This window comes from Borostomias antarcticus (genome assembly GCF_949987555.1).
Source record: "Borostomias antarcticus genome assembly, chromosome: 35".
NCBI classification, from domain to species: domain Eukaryota; kingdom Metazoa; phylum Chordata; class Actinopteri; order Stomiiformes; family Stomiidae; genus Borostomias; species Borostomias antarcticus.
Genome location: NC_140268.1, coordinates 226,985 through 246,813, shown reverse-complemented (window position 1 = coordinate 246,813; position 19,829 = coordinate 226,985). Strand labels below are relative to the sequence as shown.

At 47.7% G+C, this 19,829-nt stretch overlaps 1 protein-coding gene across 1 annotated transcript in view; it reads left to right on the top strand.

The window, feature by feature from the left end:
• Positions 1-14,870: 14,870 nt before the first annotated feature.
• LOC311327862 (protein kinase C alpha type-like) overlaps positions 14,871-19,829 on the top strand; it is a gene marked incomplete at its 3' end in the record, with an annotated part of 28,352 nt that continues 23,393 nt past the window's right edge. Inside the window, exons 1-2 of the mRNA XM_084460967.1 lie at positions 14,871-14,976; positions 17,063-17,191. Of these exons, the coding sequence (XP_084317093.1) occupies positions 14,964-14,976; positions 17,063-17,191 (142 nt within the window). The 5' untranslated portion in view covers positions 14,871-14,963. The remainder of the gene's footprint in view (positions 14,977-17,062; positions 17,192-19,829) is intronic.

Sequence of the window (19,829 nt, the reverse complement as noted above, 5' to 3'; positions counted from 1 at the left end):
AGAGGTCCACACAGAGTGCACCGTAGCTGTGTTGGGAATCGCTCCCTCGTTCCCTATTCCCTATATAGGGTTCACCATGTAGTGAACTACCTTGGGAACGGAGAAAATGTAGGGTACATGCACTGTTCCCTGCAAATCAAGGTGAATTGTGGGTAATAAATAGTGGACTATATAGGGAATGAAAATTTCGTGGAGAATTCGGACACTACAAACAAAATGGCTGACGCCCTATATAGTGCAGTGAATAGGGAGCGATTCCGAACACAGCTCGTTTGAGACCACGCCTGTCATGGCTTCCCAGGCTGCTGAAAACATGGGAGATTTATTAATTCAAACTTTATTTATACTGGAAATTACACTGAGTAGTTGCCGTGTCGTGAGCAATTACATACTGCAGCAATAGTCAAAATCAAGAAACTTTTACATAAAGAAGCATAAACAGGATTACATAAACAATGATGTTCTAAAGCGGACCCTAGAGTAGCTCATTTCAATGGGCCTTGCAGGAGGTTACATGAGTCGGGCTGTAATGGATTTTAACTGATCTAGTCAAAAAGGATTTACCAAGATTCGCATCAAACAGGTTAAGTCTGGTTTATTGAGAAAACATACGAGCGCAAGGACTTCCGGACAACGCAACAAGAGTGGTTCATCCAAAGAAGTGAATTCAAAGCTTGTCATGCACAGTCTTATATTCAAGCAAAACACAGGTACGGCGCTTTGAGGATGTGATTGGCTAACTCATTGCACGTCATATGAAATGGCAGGCGTGGCCGAGAATACAGACATGTGACATGAGAAAAGGCGGCAATTTCTTGGAGACAAAGGGACAAAGGTTGGTTATTCTGGAGTAGACATTTCTAGGTGTGTGGACCTCCTGGAGGCCAAACCCTGTCTATGTGAACGGTTGAGGGAGGTGGAGAATTACAAAAAGGAGAGAGAGAACAAAGGTTTAAGGTGTTTGGAATAGGAAGGTCTTGAGGCCAGTTGTAAATTCTATGACAGGGCACAGAAGCTAAAGACAGATCTTCCAGGCGCAGTACAAACTCGAGGCGCTTTAAGTGTCAGCCAGCGGCTGGATCATATATAAAAGGGTCCAGAGGTCCATTCTAATAAAGGAGTGATCTAATTCAGACTATCCCCAGTTGTGGCTTCATAAAAAACTGATCCCAGTGCAGTTCTCATCCCTCTACCAGAGAGGACCATCCAACCCTATTATACAGATTACAGTGGTGAGTATTATAACTATCACCAGTAATAAATCTGATGGCTGAGTGATATACGGAGGCTAATGGCTTAATAGGGGACGCAGCGGCATCACATCCTCGTAATCCGAAACAGACAGGAAAACCGCTGGAATGGCTCTTTGTGCTAATCATCGGGAACCTGGCTCTGTTCCTGTACAAATAGCCAATCGTTGTGCTGCAATTTACTAGCAACAATGCCCATGTTTTAATGTGAGTTCCTCATCGAGCCAAATACCAAGGCGTTTGTATTCTCAGACTCTCTCAGTGGCAGACCCGTTCACGGTAGTGCATGGGTGCATCTTGCAAAGCATTAACCCTTTTAACCCTGAAAGTACAGTGACAACATTTTTAATAATTGGATTATCCCTATAATACTAGAAAGCGCAGTTTCTCAGCTTTCAGCAAGTGTTGGAGTGAGGATTTTTTTTGATTTGTTAGATTTTTTTTTAATATTATTAAATATTTGTTAGATATTTTTAAAATGTTGCCGGTGACGTGGTCGTATCGAAAGGGTTAAAAGACTATTGCAGATTCTCAATGGCCAGTTGCACAGAATCTGCATAACAATATACAACTGTGTCATCTGATGAACATGACAGCCGTTCAGAGATGACACAGTATTATTATTATTGTTATTATTATTATTAATATACAGTAGATGGTAAATAAGACAGGGCCCAGGACTCATGCCTGTAGCGTGCTCTACGCTTAGAGTCATGACTATGACCAGTATCATTTATAATTATACCGCGGTTATCACAAATATGAAGGAAAATGGATTTAAGACATTAAATCAAAACTCGTATGGGGCACCACCCTGTTTTGTACAGGGAAACAAGATTACCTTTATCAATAGTCTAATTTATTCATCAATCTCATTCTGTAGGCGGAGTTCTTGACTCTATCAAGTGACCTAAGATAATGTGATGGCGCTCGGACGTGATCAAAAGTTAATAATGTTTATTGAAATTATACTAATCAATTATCAAGATAATATTATAACACAATTCAATATTAGATGGAAAAACACACAATAAAAAAAAAAAAAATAAATAAATAAATAAATAAAAAAAAAAAAATAATAATAATAATAATAATAATAATATTTGCAGCCTTACTTCAATGTCACTTGCTCTTCCTCCTTCCTGAAAGCTCTGACTAGGTAAGTGTTTTTGTTGTGATACTATGTTTACATACCCTACATACCCCTCGACTGAGCTATCCTTCTTGGGTGCGTAACAGATCCTAGCCCATAATGATCATATAATTACCAACCCATATATCCCACAATCCCTGGGCTCTCTCAAAGATAGCTGACATAACTAGTCTCCACTAATGAGGGGCTTATATGTCAAGTGTGTGGGCGTGTGTGTGGGCGTGTGTGTGTGTGTGTGTGTGTGTGTGTGTGTGTGTTTGATATCCCAATGTCTTTTGATGTTTAATTCACCAACGAGTCTAGAGAGGCGTGCAAACAGAGACAGAATCACAACACTACTGACAGATACACCACACACATTACTGTACCCTAGGAGAAAACACATGCTCGCTTTCAGAACACAGCACACACACACACACACACACACACACACACACACACACACACACACCCCCCCCACACACACACACGCGCACACACACACACCGGAGCACAAAGAATACACTTAAACATGCATTGTTTACAGTTGCAAAGCACACACAGCCTACTTAACACACAGTGGCACATTTAGTATACAGTTGTTTGTCAGGTGCATAGAAACCACAATGCACATTATGTACAATACACATACTGTACAAGCACACACACACACACACCCACACACACACACACACACACACACACACACAAGGCCCTCTGCTACTGCTCCTCTGGTGTTATAGGTCATAAATCTGTCTTTCACGTAATGAGCCTTCAGTGTGAATCTACAGTATAGACTCACTCTGGCCCATTAAACAAGACTAGAGAGAGAGAGAGAGAGAGAGAGAGAGAGAGAGAGAGAGAGGGAGAGAGAGAGAGAGAGAGAGAGAGAGAGGGAGAGAGAGAGAGAGAGAGAGAGAGAGGGAGAGAGAGAGAGAGAGAGAGAGAGAGAGAGGGAGAGAGAGAGAGAGAGAGAGAGAGAGGGAGAGAGAGAGAGAGAGAGAGGGAGAGAGAGAGAGAGAGAGAGAGAGAGAGAGAGAGAGAGAGGGAGGGAGAGAGAGAGAGAGAGAGAGAGAGAGAGGGAGAGAGAGAGAGAGAGAGAGAGAGAGGGAGAGAGAGAGAGAGAGAGAGGGAGAGAGAGAGAGAGAGAGAGAGAGAGGGAGAGAGAGAGAGAGAGAGGGAGAGAGAGAGAGAGGGTGTGTATGTGTGTGTGATAGAGAGAAATAAAGAGATGGATAGGGAGAAAGAGATGGATAGTCAATATTTTCTCTATGGGTTTCCCTTTCTTTTATAGCAAGGGAAGCTTGCCTGTAGACACACACACACACACACACACACACACACACACACACACACACACACACACACCTAACTCCCTTGCTCTTCCTCTTCTTTTTTTCATTCTGTCACACATTCGCGCACACACACGCACACACACACACACACACACACACACACACACACACACACACACACACACACACACACACACATACAGTGCTATTACAGTACCACAGCAGTAAGCTCCTTCTCCAGTATATCCTGGATGTTTATGGCTCATAGTGAAGCTGCTTGGTGATACATGATTGGGACGATGACATCTTTATAAGAAGGTCTGTCTCCATCGTAGGCTTTGATCTCCCCATGACGTCTCGGCACGCTGTTATTCCAGTCATGTCTTTAATAGACTTGTGAGAAGAGGTTATGTGTTCTGGTAACTTCCCTTCAGCACTCATCCTCTCACCTCTGCTTTAAAGGGGCACAGTCACGCATATTTCAGTGGATATTATTTGTATTAAATGCTTAAAGGATATGGATATGAATTATGAATTATGAATATGATATGAATTTCATGTTTAGCCCTATTCCTGGCTTCCCTGGCATGTATCTGACTAGTACAGGTTTAAATATTTCTGTTTTGTGCAGTACAGTTCTGTGTCAATAACGTCGGCGCGCGCACCGGCTCGTTGCTAGCTATGGTCACACTCGGAAAAACTCTAAAAACCTCGGTTTACACTGAAAGTGTTCCATCTCACCGCGTCGGCTCGGCTCGTGGCCTGACTTGGACATGACTCTCCGGCCCTGCTCTCAGCTCAGAGGCAACCTGTTCTCTACCTCCTCTCAGCTCAGAGGCAACCTGTTCTCTACCTCCTCTCAGCTCAGAGGCAACCTGTTCTCTACCTCCTCTCAGCTCAGAGGCAACCTGTTCTCTACCTCCTCTCAGCTCAGAGTCAACCTGTTCTCTACCTCCTCTCAGCTCAGAGGCAACCTGTTCTCTACCTCCTCTCAGCTCAGAGCCATCCTGTTCTCTACCTCCTCTCAGCTCAGAGTCAACCTGTTCTCTTCCTCCTCTCAGCTCAGAGTCAACCTGTTCTCTACCTCCTCTCAGCTCAGAGTCAACCTGTTCTCTACCTCCTCTCAGCTCAGAGTCAACCTGTTCTCTACCTCCTCTCAGCTCAGAGTCAACCTGTTCTCTACCTCCTCTCAGCTCAGAGCCAACCTGTTCTCTACCTCCTCCCAGCTCAGAGGCAACCTGTTCTCTACCTCCTCTCAGCTCAGAGTCAACCTGTTCTCTACCTCCTCTCAGCTCAGAGCCAACCTGTTCTCTACCTCCTCTCAGCTCAGAGGCAACCTGTTCTCTACCTCCTCTCAGCTCAGAGTCAACCTGTTCTCTACCTCCTCTCAGCTCAGAGTCAACCTGTTCTCTACCTCCTCTCAGCTCAGAGTCAACCTGTTCTCTACCTCCTCTCAGCTCAGAGTCAACCTGTACTCTACCTCCTCTCAGCTCAGAGTCAACCTGTTCTCTACCTCCTCTCAGCTCAGAGCCAACCTGTTCTCTACCTCCTCTCAGCTCAGAGTCAACCTGTTCTTAACCTCCTCTCAGCTCAGAGTCAACCTGTTCTCTACCTCCTCTCAGCTCAGACTCAACCTGTTCTCTACCTCCTCTCAGCTCAGAGGCAACCTGTTCTCTACCTCCTCTCAGCTCAGAGTCAACCTGTTCTCTACCTCCTCTCAGCTCAGAGGCAACCTGTTCTCTACCTCCTCTCAGCTCAGAGTCAACCTGTACTCTACCTCCTCTCAGCTCAGAGTCAACCTGTTCTCTACCTCCTCTCAGCTCAGAGCCAACCTGTTCTCTACCTCCTCTCAGCTCAGAGTCAACCTGTTCTCTACCTCCTCTCAGCGTCCTGTTTTTTCAGACAGGATTCGCACTTTACTGAACATCGGATGAGACGCACCGACTGTGGCACTTAATGTGTGTTCACTGTGAATGTGGAGGGGAGGTCAGTGTGCATGACAGTCTGAGTGAGGAGGAGTGAGGAGAAGTGAGGAGGAGTGAGGAGAAGTGAGGAGGAGTGAGGAGGAGTGAGGAGGAGAGTGAGGAGGAGTGAGGAGGAGGGAGGAGGAGAGTGAGGAGGAGTGAGGAGGAGAGTGAGGAGAAGTGAGGAGGACCGAGGAGTGAGGAGGAGGAGTGAGGAGGAGTGAGGAGGAGTGAGGAGGAGTGAGGAGGAGAGTGAGGAGGAGAGTGAGGAGGAGTGAAGAGGAGTGAGGAGGAGTGAGGAGGAGTGAAGAGGAGTGAGGAGAAGTGAGGAGGAGAGTGAGGAGGAGTGAGGAGGAGAGTGAGGAGGAGTGAGGAGGAGTGAGGAGGAGTGAAGAGGAGTGAGGAGGAGTGAAGAGGAGTGAGGAGGAGTGAGGAGGAGTGAAGAGGAGAGTGAGGAGGAGTGAGGAGGAGTGAGGAGAAGAGTGAGGAGGAGTGAGGAGGAGAGTGAGGAGGAGTGAGGAGGAGTGAGGAGGAGTGAAGAGGAGTGAGGAGGAGTGAGGAGGAGTGAGGAGGAGTGAAGAGGAGAGTGAGGAGGAGTGAGGAGGAGTGAGGAGGAGTGAGGAGGAGAGGGAGGAGGAGTGAAGAGGAGTGAGGAGGAGTGAGGAGGAGGAGTGAGGAGGAGAGTGAGGAGGAGTGAGGAGGAGAGTGAGGAGGAGTGAGGAGGAGTGAAGAGGAGTGAGGAGGAGTGAGGAGGAGTGAGGAGGAGTGAGGAGGAGTGAAGAGGAGTGAGGAGGAGTGAAGAGGAGTGAGGAGGAGTGAGGAGGAGTGAGGAGGAGTGAGGAGGAGTGAGGAGGAGAGTGAGGAGGAGTGAGGAGGAGAAGTGAGGAGGAGGAGTGAGGAGGAGGAGTGAGGAGGAGAGTGAGGAGGAGTGAGGAGGAGTGAGGAGGAGTGAGGAGGAGAGTGAGGAGGAGGAGTGAGGAGGAGAGTGAGGAGGAGTGAGGAGGAGAGTGAGGAGGAGTGAGGAGGAGGAGTGAGGAGGAGAGTGAGGAGGAGTGAGGAGGAGTGAGGAGGAGAGTGAGGAGGAGTGAGGAGGAGAGTGAGGAGGAGTGAAGAGGAGTGAGGAGGAGTGAGGAGGAGAGTGAGGAGGAGTGAGGAGGAGAGTGAAGAGGAGTGAGGAGGAGTGAGGAGGAGAGTGAGGAGAGTGAGGAGGAGAGTGAGGAGGAGTGAGGAGGAGAGTGAGGAGGAGTGAGGAGAAGAGTGAAGAGGAGTGAGGAGGAGTGAGGAGGAGAGTGAGGAGGAGTGAGGAGGAGAGTGAGGAGGAGAGTGAGGAGGAGTGAGGAGGAGAGTGAGGAGGAGTGAGGAGGAGTGAGGAGAAGAGTGAGGAGGAGTGAGGAGGAGTGAGGAGGAGTGAGGAGGAGTGAGGAGGAGAGTGAGGAGGAGTGAGGAGGAGAGTGAGGAGGAGAGTGAGGAGGAGTGAGGAGGAGAGTGAGGAGGAGTGAGGAGGAGTGAGGAGAAGAGTGAGGAGGAGTGAGGAGGAGTGAGGAGGAGTGAGGAGGAGTGAGGAGGAGGGCGCCCTCCCTACTCACAGAGGAGGCAGTGTGGCTCGCTACAGCATCTCAGCCCACACACAGCTGGGCCTCACCCCCACACTCTCCTTCCTTCTGTCTCTCTCTCTCTCTCTCTCTCTCTCTCTCTCTCTCTCTCTCACACACACACACACACACACACATGTTCTTAGATAACCCACCACCTTTACCCTCAGTGGGAATCACAACGGCGCCCCCTCTACAACTGTTTTTTTGCTCATCCTGTCTCGCTGATGTTTCTGAGTGTATCCAGACGTCCGTCACCTTGTCTGACCAGACATGTAGTAGTAGATACTCGGACGTCCAGAGCGGAACTCACCACTCTCTAGGTCAAGCTGGTCTGTGTGTACGGCGTTTGATTCGCATACCGTACTTTAATTGGCCCCATTTTCACACAGTTTCTACCGTTTTTCAAACTCTCACTCCGTTGAGCTGCATGTGAGTATGTTATATGATGTGAATGGCCGACGCAGACTTCATTACAGCTGCAGAGAGAAATCTTCTCTCATTAGAAACATTATTCCTTCCCCTGTCCTCTATTCTCTCTCTCTCTCTCTCTCTCTCTCTCTCTCCTGCTGAATTATCTCCAACCAAATCATCACCATGGCAACAACACAGTTGTTAACTTTGCGCCGCGCACGGAAAGGCTTTCACACGCACACACACACACACACACACACCCACACACAGTAGTAAGGGTTGTTTACCGTTGTTCATCCTCCCCTGTATCTGTGCTGTATTACATTATTATAACAGGTGTTATTGTGTATTGTGAGGCCAGGTGTTAGTGTGTATTGTGAGGCCAGGTGTTATTGTGTATTGTGAGGCCAGGTGTTAGTGTGTATTGTGAGGCCAGGTGTTATTGTGTATTGTGTGTCCTTTTGTTGTTGCTGTTGTTGTTTATGTATTGTTCGCTCGTCGTCGCTGTAAATGAGGGCAACTCAGTGCCTCTCGAGCATAAATAAAGATTTGAAACGAAAAAAAATCTCTAGGAGTGTGTCCTCAAGTGGACTCGGTGTTGAATACACCCTTGAGACGATCCAAGAACGCACCCCAAACACACACACACACACACACACACACACACACACACACACACACACACACACACACACACGCTCTTATCTCACATTGGGAAATTGGTCACAACATGTCAGCGGGATGACTCCTGGATCCGTCGTGTCCTCTCCCGGTGGGAACGCCACGCTCGCCACGCTGAGCTATAATTAGCGTGGCTGTTTTTCACTCATTGTCACTTTGGTCTTTCGCATCTTCATCTTCTGCATGATGTGGCTCTCACGCTCTGTGGAGTTACGCCATCATCATCATCATCATCTCGCTTCAGCGACAACAACCTCCTTCCGGCTCCCAGTTGCCCGTTAGCATATCAGTAAGGATGTCTGTCGGTTATCGATAGAATAGAATAGAATGTTTATTTCCCATATTACGGGTCCAGGCAAACTGGATAATTGCTTGTCCTTACAGTATCTTATCAGTGCTAATAATTTCCTCATACCAGTCCTACTACACAACTAGACAGTTAATGGTTTCCAAACTCCCCCCACCCCACAAACTGGCAATTTACTATACTATCTGTCATATCTATCAGGCTATCAGTCAATCAATCAATCAATCAATCAAAGCTTTATTTGTATAGCGCATTTCATACCCAGAGGCAACACAATGCGCTTTACAGAGAACAAGGGAGGTGGGCATACGACCCACTCTCTACATATTCCAGAGGGAAGCAAAAAAACAGTAATCACCCGGGGGCCAGATAAGTGAGCTGTAAAAATTCTTCCCTGACCCCTCTCAACAAGGCGATGGAGCAAGCTCCTGGAGTATGTTTGTCTAAATATGTGTTTGTGATGTAGGCTGGGTAATTAAATTATGTTCCAGTATACAGTTGTCCCATCGTGTTGAAAGATAGAATTCCTGTGAGCAGGGGTGAAAATTAACTTTTTGGCTCACGGTGAGTCACCTGCCAAGAGGACTGTAGATTAAAAAATCTACCAGCCAAGTAGATATATTTTTCAGATAGCCTTCCGAAATCTAGTCGCCAATTGGACATTTCACCTGCATGTAGCCGGTGGCAGGTGTTAATTTTCAGCCCTGCCTGTCAGCATGTCAGTTAGTGTTTCTGTTAGCTTGTCTGCCTGTCTGTGCTGCTGCCTGTTAGCATCTGTATGTTGGTATCTCTATCGATTAGAGCCTCTGTTAGCATGTCTGTCTGTTAGCATGTCTGTGTGTTAGCATGTCTGTGTGTTAGCATGTCTGTGTGTTAGCATGTCTGTCTGTTAGCATGTCCGTCTGTTAGCATGTCCGTCTGTTAGCATGTCTGTCTGTTAGCATGTCCGTCTGTTAGCATGTCCGTCTGTTAGCATGTCTGTCTGTTAGCATGTCTGTCTGTTAGCATGTCCGTCTGTTAGCATGTCTGTGTGTTAGCATGTCTGTCTGTTAGCATGTCTTTTTGACATTTTAGTAATTTATTAGATGCTTTTATCATACTCATTTCACGATACGGTACGATACACGATATTGGGATCACAATATCGATTTGATACAATATTATAACAGTATATTATTATTGAATGATAAATATATGATGACTTGAAAAATAATATTTTATTCGAAAAACAAAATGCAAAACAATGTATGTATGTATGTATGTATGTAAGTACTGTGTGTATGTATTTATAGTATGTATGTATGTATGTATGTAGTATATATAAGTATAAGTATAAGTACTGTGTGTATGTATTTATAGTATGTATGTATGTAAGTATGTATGTATGTATGTATGTAAGTACTGTGTGTATGTATTTATAGTATGTATGTATGTATGTATGTATGTGTGTGTGTATGTATGTATGTATGTATGTATGTATGTATGTATGTATGTATGTAAGTACTGTGTGTATGTATTTATAGTATGTATGTATGTAAGTACTGTGTGTATGTATGTATGTATGTATGTATGTGTGTATGTAAGTACTGTGTGTATGTATTTATAGTATGTATGTATGTAAGTACTGTGTGTATGTGTGTATGTGTGTATGTACGTACCTACCTACTGTACAGTAGGAATGTATTATGTATGATTGTATATATGACACTAGAGCACTGATCCTGACCTCTCCTTCTATCCTTTCATTCTCACTCATCCCTGGGGAGCAGGGGAGGAGGAAGGGAAGACAGGATGCGCCTCATCCGATTGTCAGGGATGATTCTCTCTCTGAGTCCCTTTCACCAGTAAACAATTCTGAGGACAGAGAGCGAGAGAGAGAGAGAGAGAGAATAATGGAGGCGCATAATGCATTCATCTGCTTTCCTGGGTCTGTGCCACAACCTACTGTATGAATATAACGGCTCCTCTCTCTCTCACACACACACACGCACACACACACACACACACACACACACACGCAGACACACACACACACACACACACACACACAGGCAGAGAGCAGCCTCTAGGTCTGACAGTAGAGGTTATCTTCACACACTTCCTCTCTTCTCCCCTTCTGGAACATTACATTACAGTCATTTACCAGGCTCTATTATCCAAAGTGACTTACAATAACTGCATTTAACTTAGGAAGAGTCAATGTACCACGACAGTGAGGCCTCGGGGGTAGTAATCGTATCCTCAATGCACCGATTGTATCATTCAGCAGTACTACTACTTTTTGACCCATTGCGGTAGCCTGGTCTGGATGGCACCGTAACCAAAGCCTGGGTTCCAGCTATCTTTACATTTCTTCCCTGATTGGTTCAGAGTCTGCGAATTTCCACTGTGCGCATTTAAATGATGGAAAGGTAGCTACCATGTTGCGTAAGCTTGCAAAACAAACTAATGCTAAAAAACGAACTTGTTTCAGTTTATAAAACGAGTTCGCACCAAAGATTCGGAACCATCCAATCAGAAACAGAAAGCTGCTCATAATGTTCCTCATGTAGGACCCCCAGACCGCCCACCTACAGTGTGGCCCCCTGGGTGTGTGGCCCCCTGGGTGTGTGGCCCCCTGGGTGTGTGGCCCCCTGGGTGTGTGGCCCCCGGGGTGTGTGGCCCCCTGGGTGTGTGGCCCCCTGGGTGTGTGGCCCCCGGGGTGTGTGGCCCCCTGGGTGTGTGGCCCCCTGGGTGTGTGGCCCAGCTACAGTTCTCCTGTTCCATCCACATAAGAAATCCTGGTGACGCCCATGTCAACAGATAGCCTAAAATGTGTCCTGAAATTGTTTGATCATTTTATTCATGAAATGTAAGTGTAATTATTTAAAGGAGTAGTAAAGGGAAAATGCATGTTTAGCCCTGTTTTAAGGTTACTTATGATCATATACAATGATTCAGATCAAAATGTTGACAAAGCACTTTTGAGAAAGTTGATAATTGCTCTACCACCGTTTTGGTCATACAATGGATGTGGGTGGGCACCGTGAAAAATCATTCAAAAACATGTTCAACACTCAATTTCAAACCAGGGGTTCAATGGCTGATGCCGGGGCCCCAGCAAGGAGGGAGTTGCCGTAGACTAGGCGGGAGATGACCAGGGCCTGGATGAGCATCTGCGCCATTTTCTCAGTGAGGAAAGGGCGAATCCTCCTGATGTTGTACAGCATGAATCTGCAAGAGCGTGTGACGGACGTGATATGTGCGGAGAACGACAGTTGGTCATCCAAGGTCACATCCAGATGCCTCGCAGTCTGAGTTGACGTCACCACTTTGTCTTCAATGGTGATGGCCAGGTCCTTGTGCGGACTGCCCTTCCCCGGGAGGAACAGCAGCTCAGTCTTGTCTAGATTGAGCTTGAGGTGGTGTGTCACCATCCACTCCGAGATGTCAGCCAAGCACCCAGCTATGCGTGTCTCTACTTGGGTATCAGAAGGGGGAAATGACAGGACCAGTTGGGTGTCATCGGCATTGCAATGATAGGAGAAGCCATGCGAGCGAATGACAGAGCCCAGAGATGTAGTGTAGAGGGAAAACAGGAGAGGACCCAGGACAGACCCTTGTGGAACCCCCGTAGTCAGACTACGCGGTTCCGACGTCGACCCTCTCCATGTCACCTGGTAGGAGCGGCCCGTCAGGTAGGATGCAAACAGGGAGCGTGCAGAACCAGCGACGCCTTTCTCCTCGAGGGTGGAGAGGAGGATCTGGTGGTCTACCAAATGCTGTTGACCGGTCTAAGAGTATCAGGACAGAAGAGACAGCGTTTGCTCTCGTGGCATGGAGGGACTCCGTCACTGCAAGGAGGGCGGTCTCTGTCAAGTGGCCAGCCTTGAACCCGGACTGATGAGGGTCCAGGATGTTGTTCTGGTGGAGGTACGAAGATAGTTGGTTAACGAAGCACGTTCTAGTGTTTTAGATAGGAAGGACAGAAGGGAAACCGGAACGGGCCACGCATCTCGGACTCGGAACGACAGCATGTGGAAGAGATGGAGAGAGAGAAAGAGAGGGGGGGGGGGGGAGAGAGAGACAGGGGAGAGAGGGAGGACGATGGGGGGAGAGAGAGAGAGAGGAGGCAGGGAACAGAGAGAAACAGTGAGGGTGGAAGAAGAAAAAAGAGTCTGGTTCCTAGACAGGGAGAGTGAAGGAAGGAACAGCTCAGCCATGGGCAGATGAAGAGATATCAGAGATGACAGGAAGAGAGCTAACCTCATGTTCTGTTCTCTCCAAGGTCTGTTATTCAGTCTCTCATGACCTAGCAGTGCCCTGCTGTGTAGGGGTTATTCCCAATAGAGAAAGTGAAATGACACAAAGATCCCAGTCTAGCTGTCCACGCTGTTGACATATCGACATTATCGATTGTGTTTTCATGCTCAAGAAATCCCTCTTCAAAGTAAAATTAGTCAGCAGAGCGGATACGAACGGAAATAGAAAAAAACGTCTCCGGCCACAAACATTAGAATGTTCTGGAATCCTCTCATCAATGACTCACGCTCCCTCCACAATCACTCGTTCGCCGAAGTGATTTTCTCTCTCTCTCTCTCACCCTCTGTCGCTCTCCCTTTCTCTCTCGCTCACTCCCCCACGCCAGTGATAATGAGTTTGTTGTTAGCATGACTGTCTGTGGGAAGGTTAGTTCTGCGAGAAGCCGTCTTGATTTGTGCCTGTGTAATTATTACAGATACAGTAGCTATGACGCATCCGCTGTGTTCGGGAGGAGGACCACCACAGGTCCCTCAGGCTCTGATTAGCTTGTTATGATTTGGCTTTGTAATGACAACACACCTGGAGCATTAGGGGGGGCTCTACTGTAATGTACAGTAGCAAGCTTTGAATGGGGAACGTTTTTCATTCATGACAGGACAATGAGGAATGTCAGCGCACGTTCTATACATATTTCCGGAGCGGTTTCCATTTCAGAAAATCAGATGTCACCGTGAGGTAACGTTACAGGATGTCCGTTGGGTTGGCTCCGACGTGTCATATCCTGTGTTCCGACCCCTCCTTCAGATCGGTCCTTCCGCCTCGATGGTGATCTATAAACCCTCGCTCATCAGCGCCTCAGGACATGTCAAAGGTCACCAGCCATCAACAAGATCTAAAAGCAATGCTTTTTTCCAGGCACGTGGCTCATATCAACATTATTTTTTCATTATTGAGTTACTATTTCAAGCAATACATTTTTTTGTAAGTTATCTTGACATTACAACCTAGTCTGACACCGACGTCCCCTCAAGGTTCAGTTAAACCCGCTGTGAACCGAACTCTTACAGCAACGTACTGTATCTCTCACACGCCGCTGGCTCCGTTCTCCAACGGTTCTCCATGTGTTAGCCCGGCAGGAACGCTTTTCCGCCTTAGTCATCCGAGCGGAGAACCTCATCATACCCCTGCATGCACATCAGCGTCCCACGTACACACAGCTACACAATGTGGAACCAAAAACAGCGTCGAAGAATCAACGTGCGACTGTGGCGCTCCCGCCCCATCTGATCTTCTTCCATTCTGGCGGGCGTTGAATTGTGGGATGTGTGGTGATTCGCGGCGCCTTAATTGAGTCGTGGGCGAGTGTCGACAGTAGGTACTGTAGTACTCAGCGGCGATGCGCCAGCGTGCTGAGCTCGTTAGCCAATCACCTGCAGGGAGAGCATAATGGTCCGTTTGGATCCACTTCTCTCGTTTTATTTCAGTTATTACCTTCTTGTTGCGGTAATATTAATTTATTCTATCAGCAGTCAGGTCAAGTCGGTCAAGTTTCGAAAACCAGAAGTAATTTGGCCTTTGGGACTAGAGTTGTGCATGGGTTTCTAAAGAAATATTTATTTCCAAGGATAAGTATCTCTCTCTCTCTCTCCCTCTCTCTCTCTCTCTCTCTCTCTCTCTCTCTCTCTCTCCCTCCTTGCTACCACCTCTTGAGTTACTGAATATAGAGGATCTCATTAGAGTGACTAAAATGTCTCTTTATAAATATGCCCACTGCAACTTGTTGCTAAGCGCACCACCTCCTCATTCACAGTCCTATTACATGACTGTGATTGTAAACGACTGGCACGGAGCCATAACTAGTTCACATTAATAACAAGATAATATTCTTAAGAGACCAAGGACACTCTTTTTTCTTTCATAATTTAATTGGGATGTGTGACACGTTTGTCCCCTAGCTGATAGGTTTGCGCTGCGTTTGTGTTCCCAGGACCCCAGGAGCAAGCACAAGTTTAAGATCCACACCTACGGGAGCCCCACCTTCTGTGACCACTGTGGCTCCCTGCTATACGGACTCATCCACCAAGGGATGAAGTGTGATAGTGAGTATCGTGTGTGTGTGTGTGTGTGTGTGTGTGTGTGTGTGTGTGCTTTGCATGCCCTTCTGCCTCGCCACTAGACGTAGCAATAATAAATAGACAAATGGGAATATGCCCTGAGTGTGCTTCTCATGAAAAACCCAGGGAATTACCCAGAATTCTCTGCAACGCCCCCAGTTTGTCCTTTCAGTGTTGGTCTCTCTTTCTCTCTCCTCCACCCCTCTCCTCACGTTCTCCTCAGTCTTTACCTCCACTGTCGTTCTCTCTTTCTTTCTCCCGCTCTCTCCATTCCTCTGCCCGATGTCATCTCTCGTCTCCTCCCTCCTCTCTCTCTCACTCCACCCCTCTCCCTTCGTGTATCTCCTATTCCCTTTCTCTCTCTCTCGCTCTCTTTCTCTCGCTCTACCTTCTATCTCGTAATCCGCCCCCTCACTCTCTGTCTGTCGCTCATGTCCTCGGTCAGCCTTTCCGCTCCTCCATCTCTCCCTCCATCTCTCCCTCCATCTCTCCCTCCGTCTCTCCCTCCGTCTCTCCCTCCATCTCTCCCTCCATCTCTCCCTCCGTCTCTCCCTCCGTCTCTCCCTCCATCTCTCCCTCCGTCTCTCCCTCCATCTCTCCCTCCGTCTCTCCCTCCATCTCTCCCTCCATCTCTCCCTCCATCTCTCCCTCCATCTCTCCCTCCATCTCTCCCTCCGTCTCTCCCTCCATCTCTCCCTCCATCTCTCCCTCCATCTCTCCCTCCATCTCTCCCTCCGTCTCTCCCTCCATCTCTCCCTCCATCTCTCCCTCCGTCTCTCCCTCCATCTCTCCCTCCATCTCTCCCTCCATCTCTCCCTCCATCTCTCCCTCCATCTCTCCCTCCATCTCTCCCTCCATCTCTCCCTCCATCTCTCCCTCCATCTCTCCCTCCGTCTCTCCCTCCATCTCTCCCTCCATCTCTCCCTCCATCTCTCCCTCCGTCTCTCCCTCCATCTCTCCCTCCATCTCTCCCTCCATCTCTCCCTCCATCTCTCCCTCCATCTCTCCCTCCATCTCTCAAGCCGTCCGTCTCTGCTCTGTGTCTCCGGTGGCTGCGTTATCACAGCCCCTAATGACAGCAGATTGAATTAGCCCGATGTGGGGACAGCACCAGACGAGTGGTCACATCCATCCATCCTCCCCCAACCCCGCCTGTCCATGTGAAGAAGAGGAGGAGGGAGAGAGACGGACGTGGTAGATGAAGAAGGGTAGATGGAGTCTAAACTTCAGACTAAAACCTGAACATCACACATTCGATTATAACCGTTAGAATCCTAGGCTATTTCAAGGGGGCTATTCTTCCACTCTACCCATGAGCCACTTCCTAACGTTGCTTAGGAAACAACCTGCCCTCCTGACCCCCTGACCCCCTGCGTAGCTCCGCCCTCCCGTCCATTCCTCGAGGAACAGGGGGACTGAAGAGGACTGATAGTCCTGAGCTGTCCCGATAAGATACCAAGACTTGATTGATTGATTATTTCGTTTCTAAAGACGTTTCTAAAGATCATATTACAGAGGCATGTGAAAAACCACAACAAGCCCTCGCTCTATGTAAGCACAACTAGCGATTCATAAAGACAGATTGATGAAAACAACCGTTTCGCGGCAGAAAATAGATTTTTTAGAAGCTGCATTCTCAGTGCCCCGTCCGCCGCCATTACATGGATATACTGGCTCGCGTTGGATTTTAAATTTCTTCTACAGGCCTCCGAATTACACCAAAGTGATCTCGGTGAGTCAAACGTCTTATAATATGCCGTAAATAAGACTGTTGACTGTTAAATAAGACCAGACTGTCAAAAACCAGCATTCTCCTTTAACATGCAGGCTTGAATGACAGCAACAGTCAATTCTGGAGGTCTTTGGATAAAAGCTTTTGAATCTCAACGTGTCAGTAATAATGCTGAAGTATGTGTGTGTGTGTGTGTGTGTGTGTGTGTGTGTGTGCGTGTGTGTGTGTGTGTGTGTGTGTGCGTGCGTGTGTGTGCGTTTGTGTGTGTGTGTGTGCGTGTGTGTGTGTGTGTGTGTGTGTGTGTGTGTGTGTGTGTGTGTGTGTGTGCGTGCCCCCAAGCCTGCGACATGAACGTGCACAAGCAGTGTGTGATGAACGTGCCCAGTCTTTGCGGGACCGACCACACGGAGCGCCGAGGACGCCTCTTCCTCAAGATCGAGGTCAGCGGGGACAGACTACACGTCACAGGTGAGTCACACACACACACACACACACACACACTCTTGGGAGTTAGGGTTAGGGTTAGTTTAGTGGTAGTTTCAAGGCTTTTGCTCAATGCCAAGGCACATTATGTTTAGTTGCTTAATGACTTTGGGTTAGGTTGACTTTGGGTTAGGTTGATTTTGGGTTAGGTTGGTTTTGGGTTAGGTTGACTTTGGGTTAGGTTGATTTTGGGTTAGGTTGGTTTTGGGTTAGGTTGACTTTGGGTTAGGTTGATTTTGGGTTAGGTTGGTTTTGGGTTAGGTTGGTTTTGGGTTAGGTTGATTTTGGGTTAGGTTGATTTTGGGTTAGGTTGATTTTGGGTTAGGTTGGTTTTGGGTTAGGTTGATTTTGGGTTAGGTTGGTTTTGGGTTAGGTTGATTTTGGGTTAGGTTGATTTTGGGTCAGGTTGGTTTTGGGTTAGGTTGACTTTGGGTTAGGTTGATTTAAGGTTAGGTTGACTTTGGGTTAGGTTGACTTTGGGTAAGTTGATTTTGGGTTAGGTTGATTTTGGGTTAGGTTGGTTTTGGGTTAGGTTGGTTTTGGGTTAGGTTGATTTAAGGTTAGGTTGACTTTGGGTTAGGTTGATTTAAGGTTAGGTTGACTTTGGGTTAGGTTGATTTTGGGTTAGGTTGGTTTTGTGTGTGGGCTCCTGTATTTGCGTCCGGAGTGTATCCACTCACAGCATACATTCTCACCATGTGAGACTTTGCACCAGTAACTGCTGTCACCTCCTCCTCCTCCTCCTCCTCCTCCTCCTCCTCCTCCCCACCACCACCTCATCTTCCTCTCCTCCACCTCCTCCTCCCTCTCCTCCTCCTCCACCTTTCTCTCTCTCTCACAAAGAAAAAACCTGCAGTTAATTTTTGACCCGATGTCCACAGGAGATCACTAGTAAGACCACAACAAAGACATGTACGCACACACACACACACGCACGCATGTACGCACACACACACGCACGCACACACACACACACACACACACACACACACACACACACACACACACACACACACACACACACACACACAGGCATTTGGTAGCAATGTGTTTCTTTCCAGCCCTACAGTGAGCAGAATAATAACCTCCAGCGGGAATAGAAGTGGAGATGTGATTGACCGGGAAATGAATTGCTTTCAGAGCACAGTAATTCAAGAGTGTGAGTCAGTGTACAAGTATCCTGGCCTCACCAGACCCACCTCTGGGGCGGCTGTAGCTCAGTTGGTAGAGCGGGTCGTTCAGTGATCAAAAGGTCCGCGGTTCGAATCCCAGCTCCGATTGTCCACATGTCGAAGTGTCCTTGAGCAAGACACCTAACCCCAAATTGCTCCCAATGAGCAGGTTAGCACCTTGCATGGCAGCTACCACCATTGGTGTATAAATGGGTGAATGAGAGGCCATTGTAAAGCGCTTTGAGTGAATGGGTGAATGAGAGGCCATTGTAAAGCGCTTTGAGTGCCGCTAAGGTGGAAAAGCGCTATATAAGTGCAGTCCATTTACCATTTAACTCGCAAACAATGTGTGAAGGGTCTGGAAAAGCTGGGTTTATTTTCGATGTCCAAGGGCAGTTATCAATGGCCAAACAACAATAGATAAACCTACAACCAATCAGAGCAACAGAACGTGGGTTAGTCATCGCACCGTGGTATGAAACCCACTCCATATTGGAAATCAGTTTCAACAGGTGGATTTGAGATCTGAATCTAAATCTGAAGTGTATGAGCGTAGGACTATGCTTGTGTGTGTGTGTGTGTGTGTGTGTGTGTGTGTGTGTCTGCATGCGTGCATGTGTGCAAGTGTAACTGTCGTACGATCATCTGCGTTGTGTTGAACAGTTGGACCCATGTTAAGGGCGTAGGAGAACAGTTGGACCCATGTTAAGGGCGTAGGAGAACAGTTGGACCCATGTTAAGGGTGAGTAGGAGAACAGTTGGACCCATGTTAAGGGCGTAGGAGAACAGTTGGACCCATGTTAAGGGTGTAGGAGAACAGTTGGACCCATGTTAAGGGTGTAGGAGAACAGTTGGACCCATGTTAAGGGCGTAGGAGAACAGTTGGACCCATGTTAAGGGCGTAGGAGAACAGTTGGACCCATGTTAAGGGTGTGTAGGAGAACAGTTGGACCCATGTTAAGGGTGAGTAGGAGAACAGTTGGACCCATGTTAAGGGCGTGTAGGAGAACAGTTGGACCCATGTTAAGGGCGAGTAGGAGAACAGTTGGACCCATGTTAAGGGAGTAGGAGAACAGTTGGACCCATGTTAAGGGCGTAGGAGAACAGTTGGACCCATGTTAAGGGCGAGTAGGAGAACAGTTGGACCCATGTTAAGGGTGTGTAGGAGAACAGTTGGACCCATGTTAAGGGCGAGTAGGAGAACAGTTGGACCCATGTTAAGGGAGTAGGAGAACAGTTGGACCCATGTTAAGGGCGTAGGAGAACAGTTGGACCCATGTTAAGGGCGTAGGAGAACAGTTGGACCCATGTTAAGGGTGAGTAGGAACCTGGCTGTTCAAACCAGAAGTGCGTTTCTCTGAGCCGGTTGCCAAGCGATTCTGCCCCTCCAACGGGCCGCGGAGCTCCGCTCAAATTGGCGAATGTGGGCGTCGATATGTCGAATGTGGGCG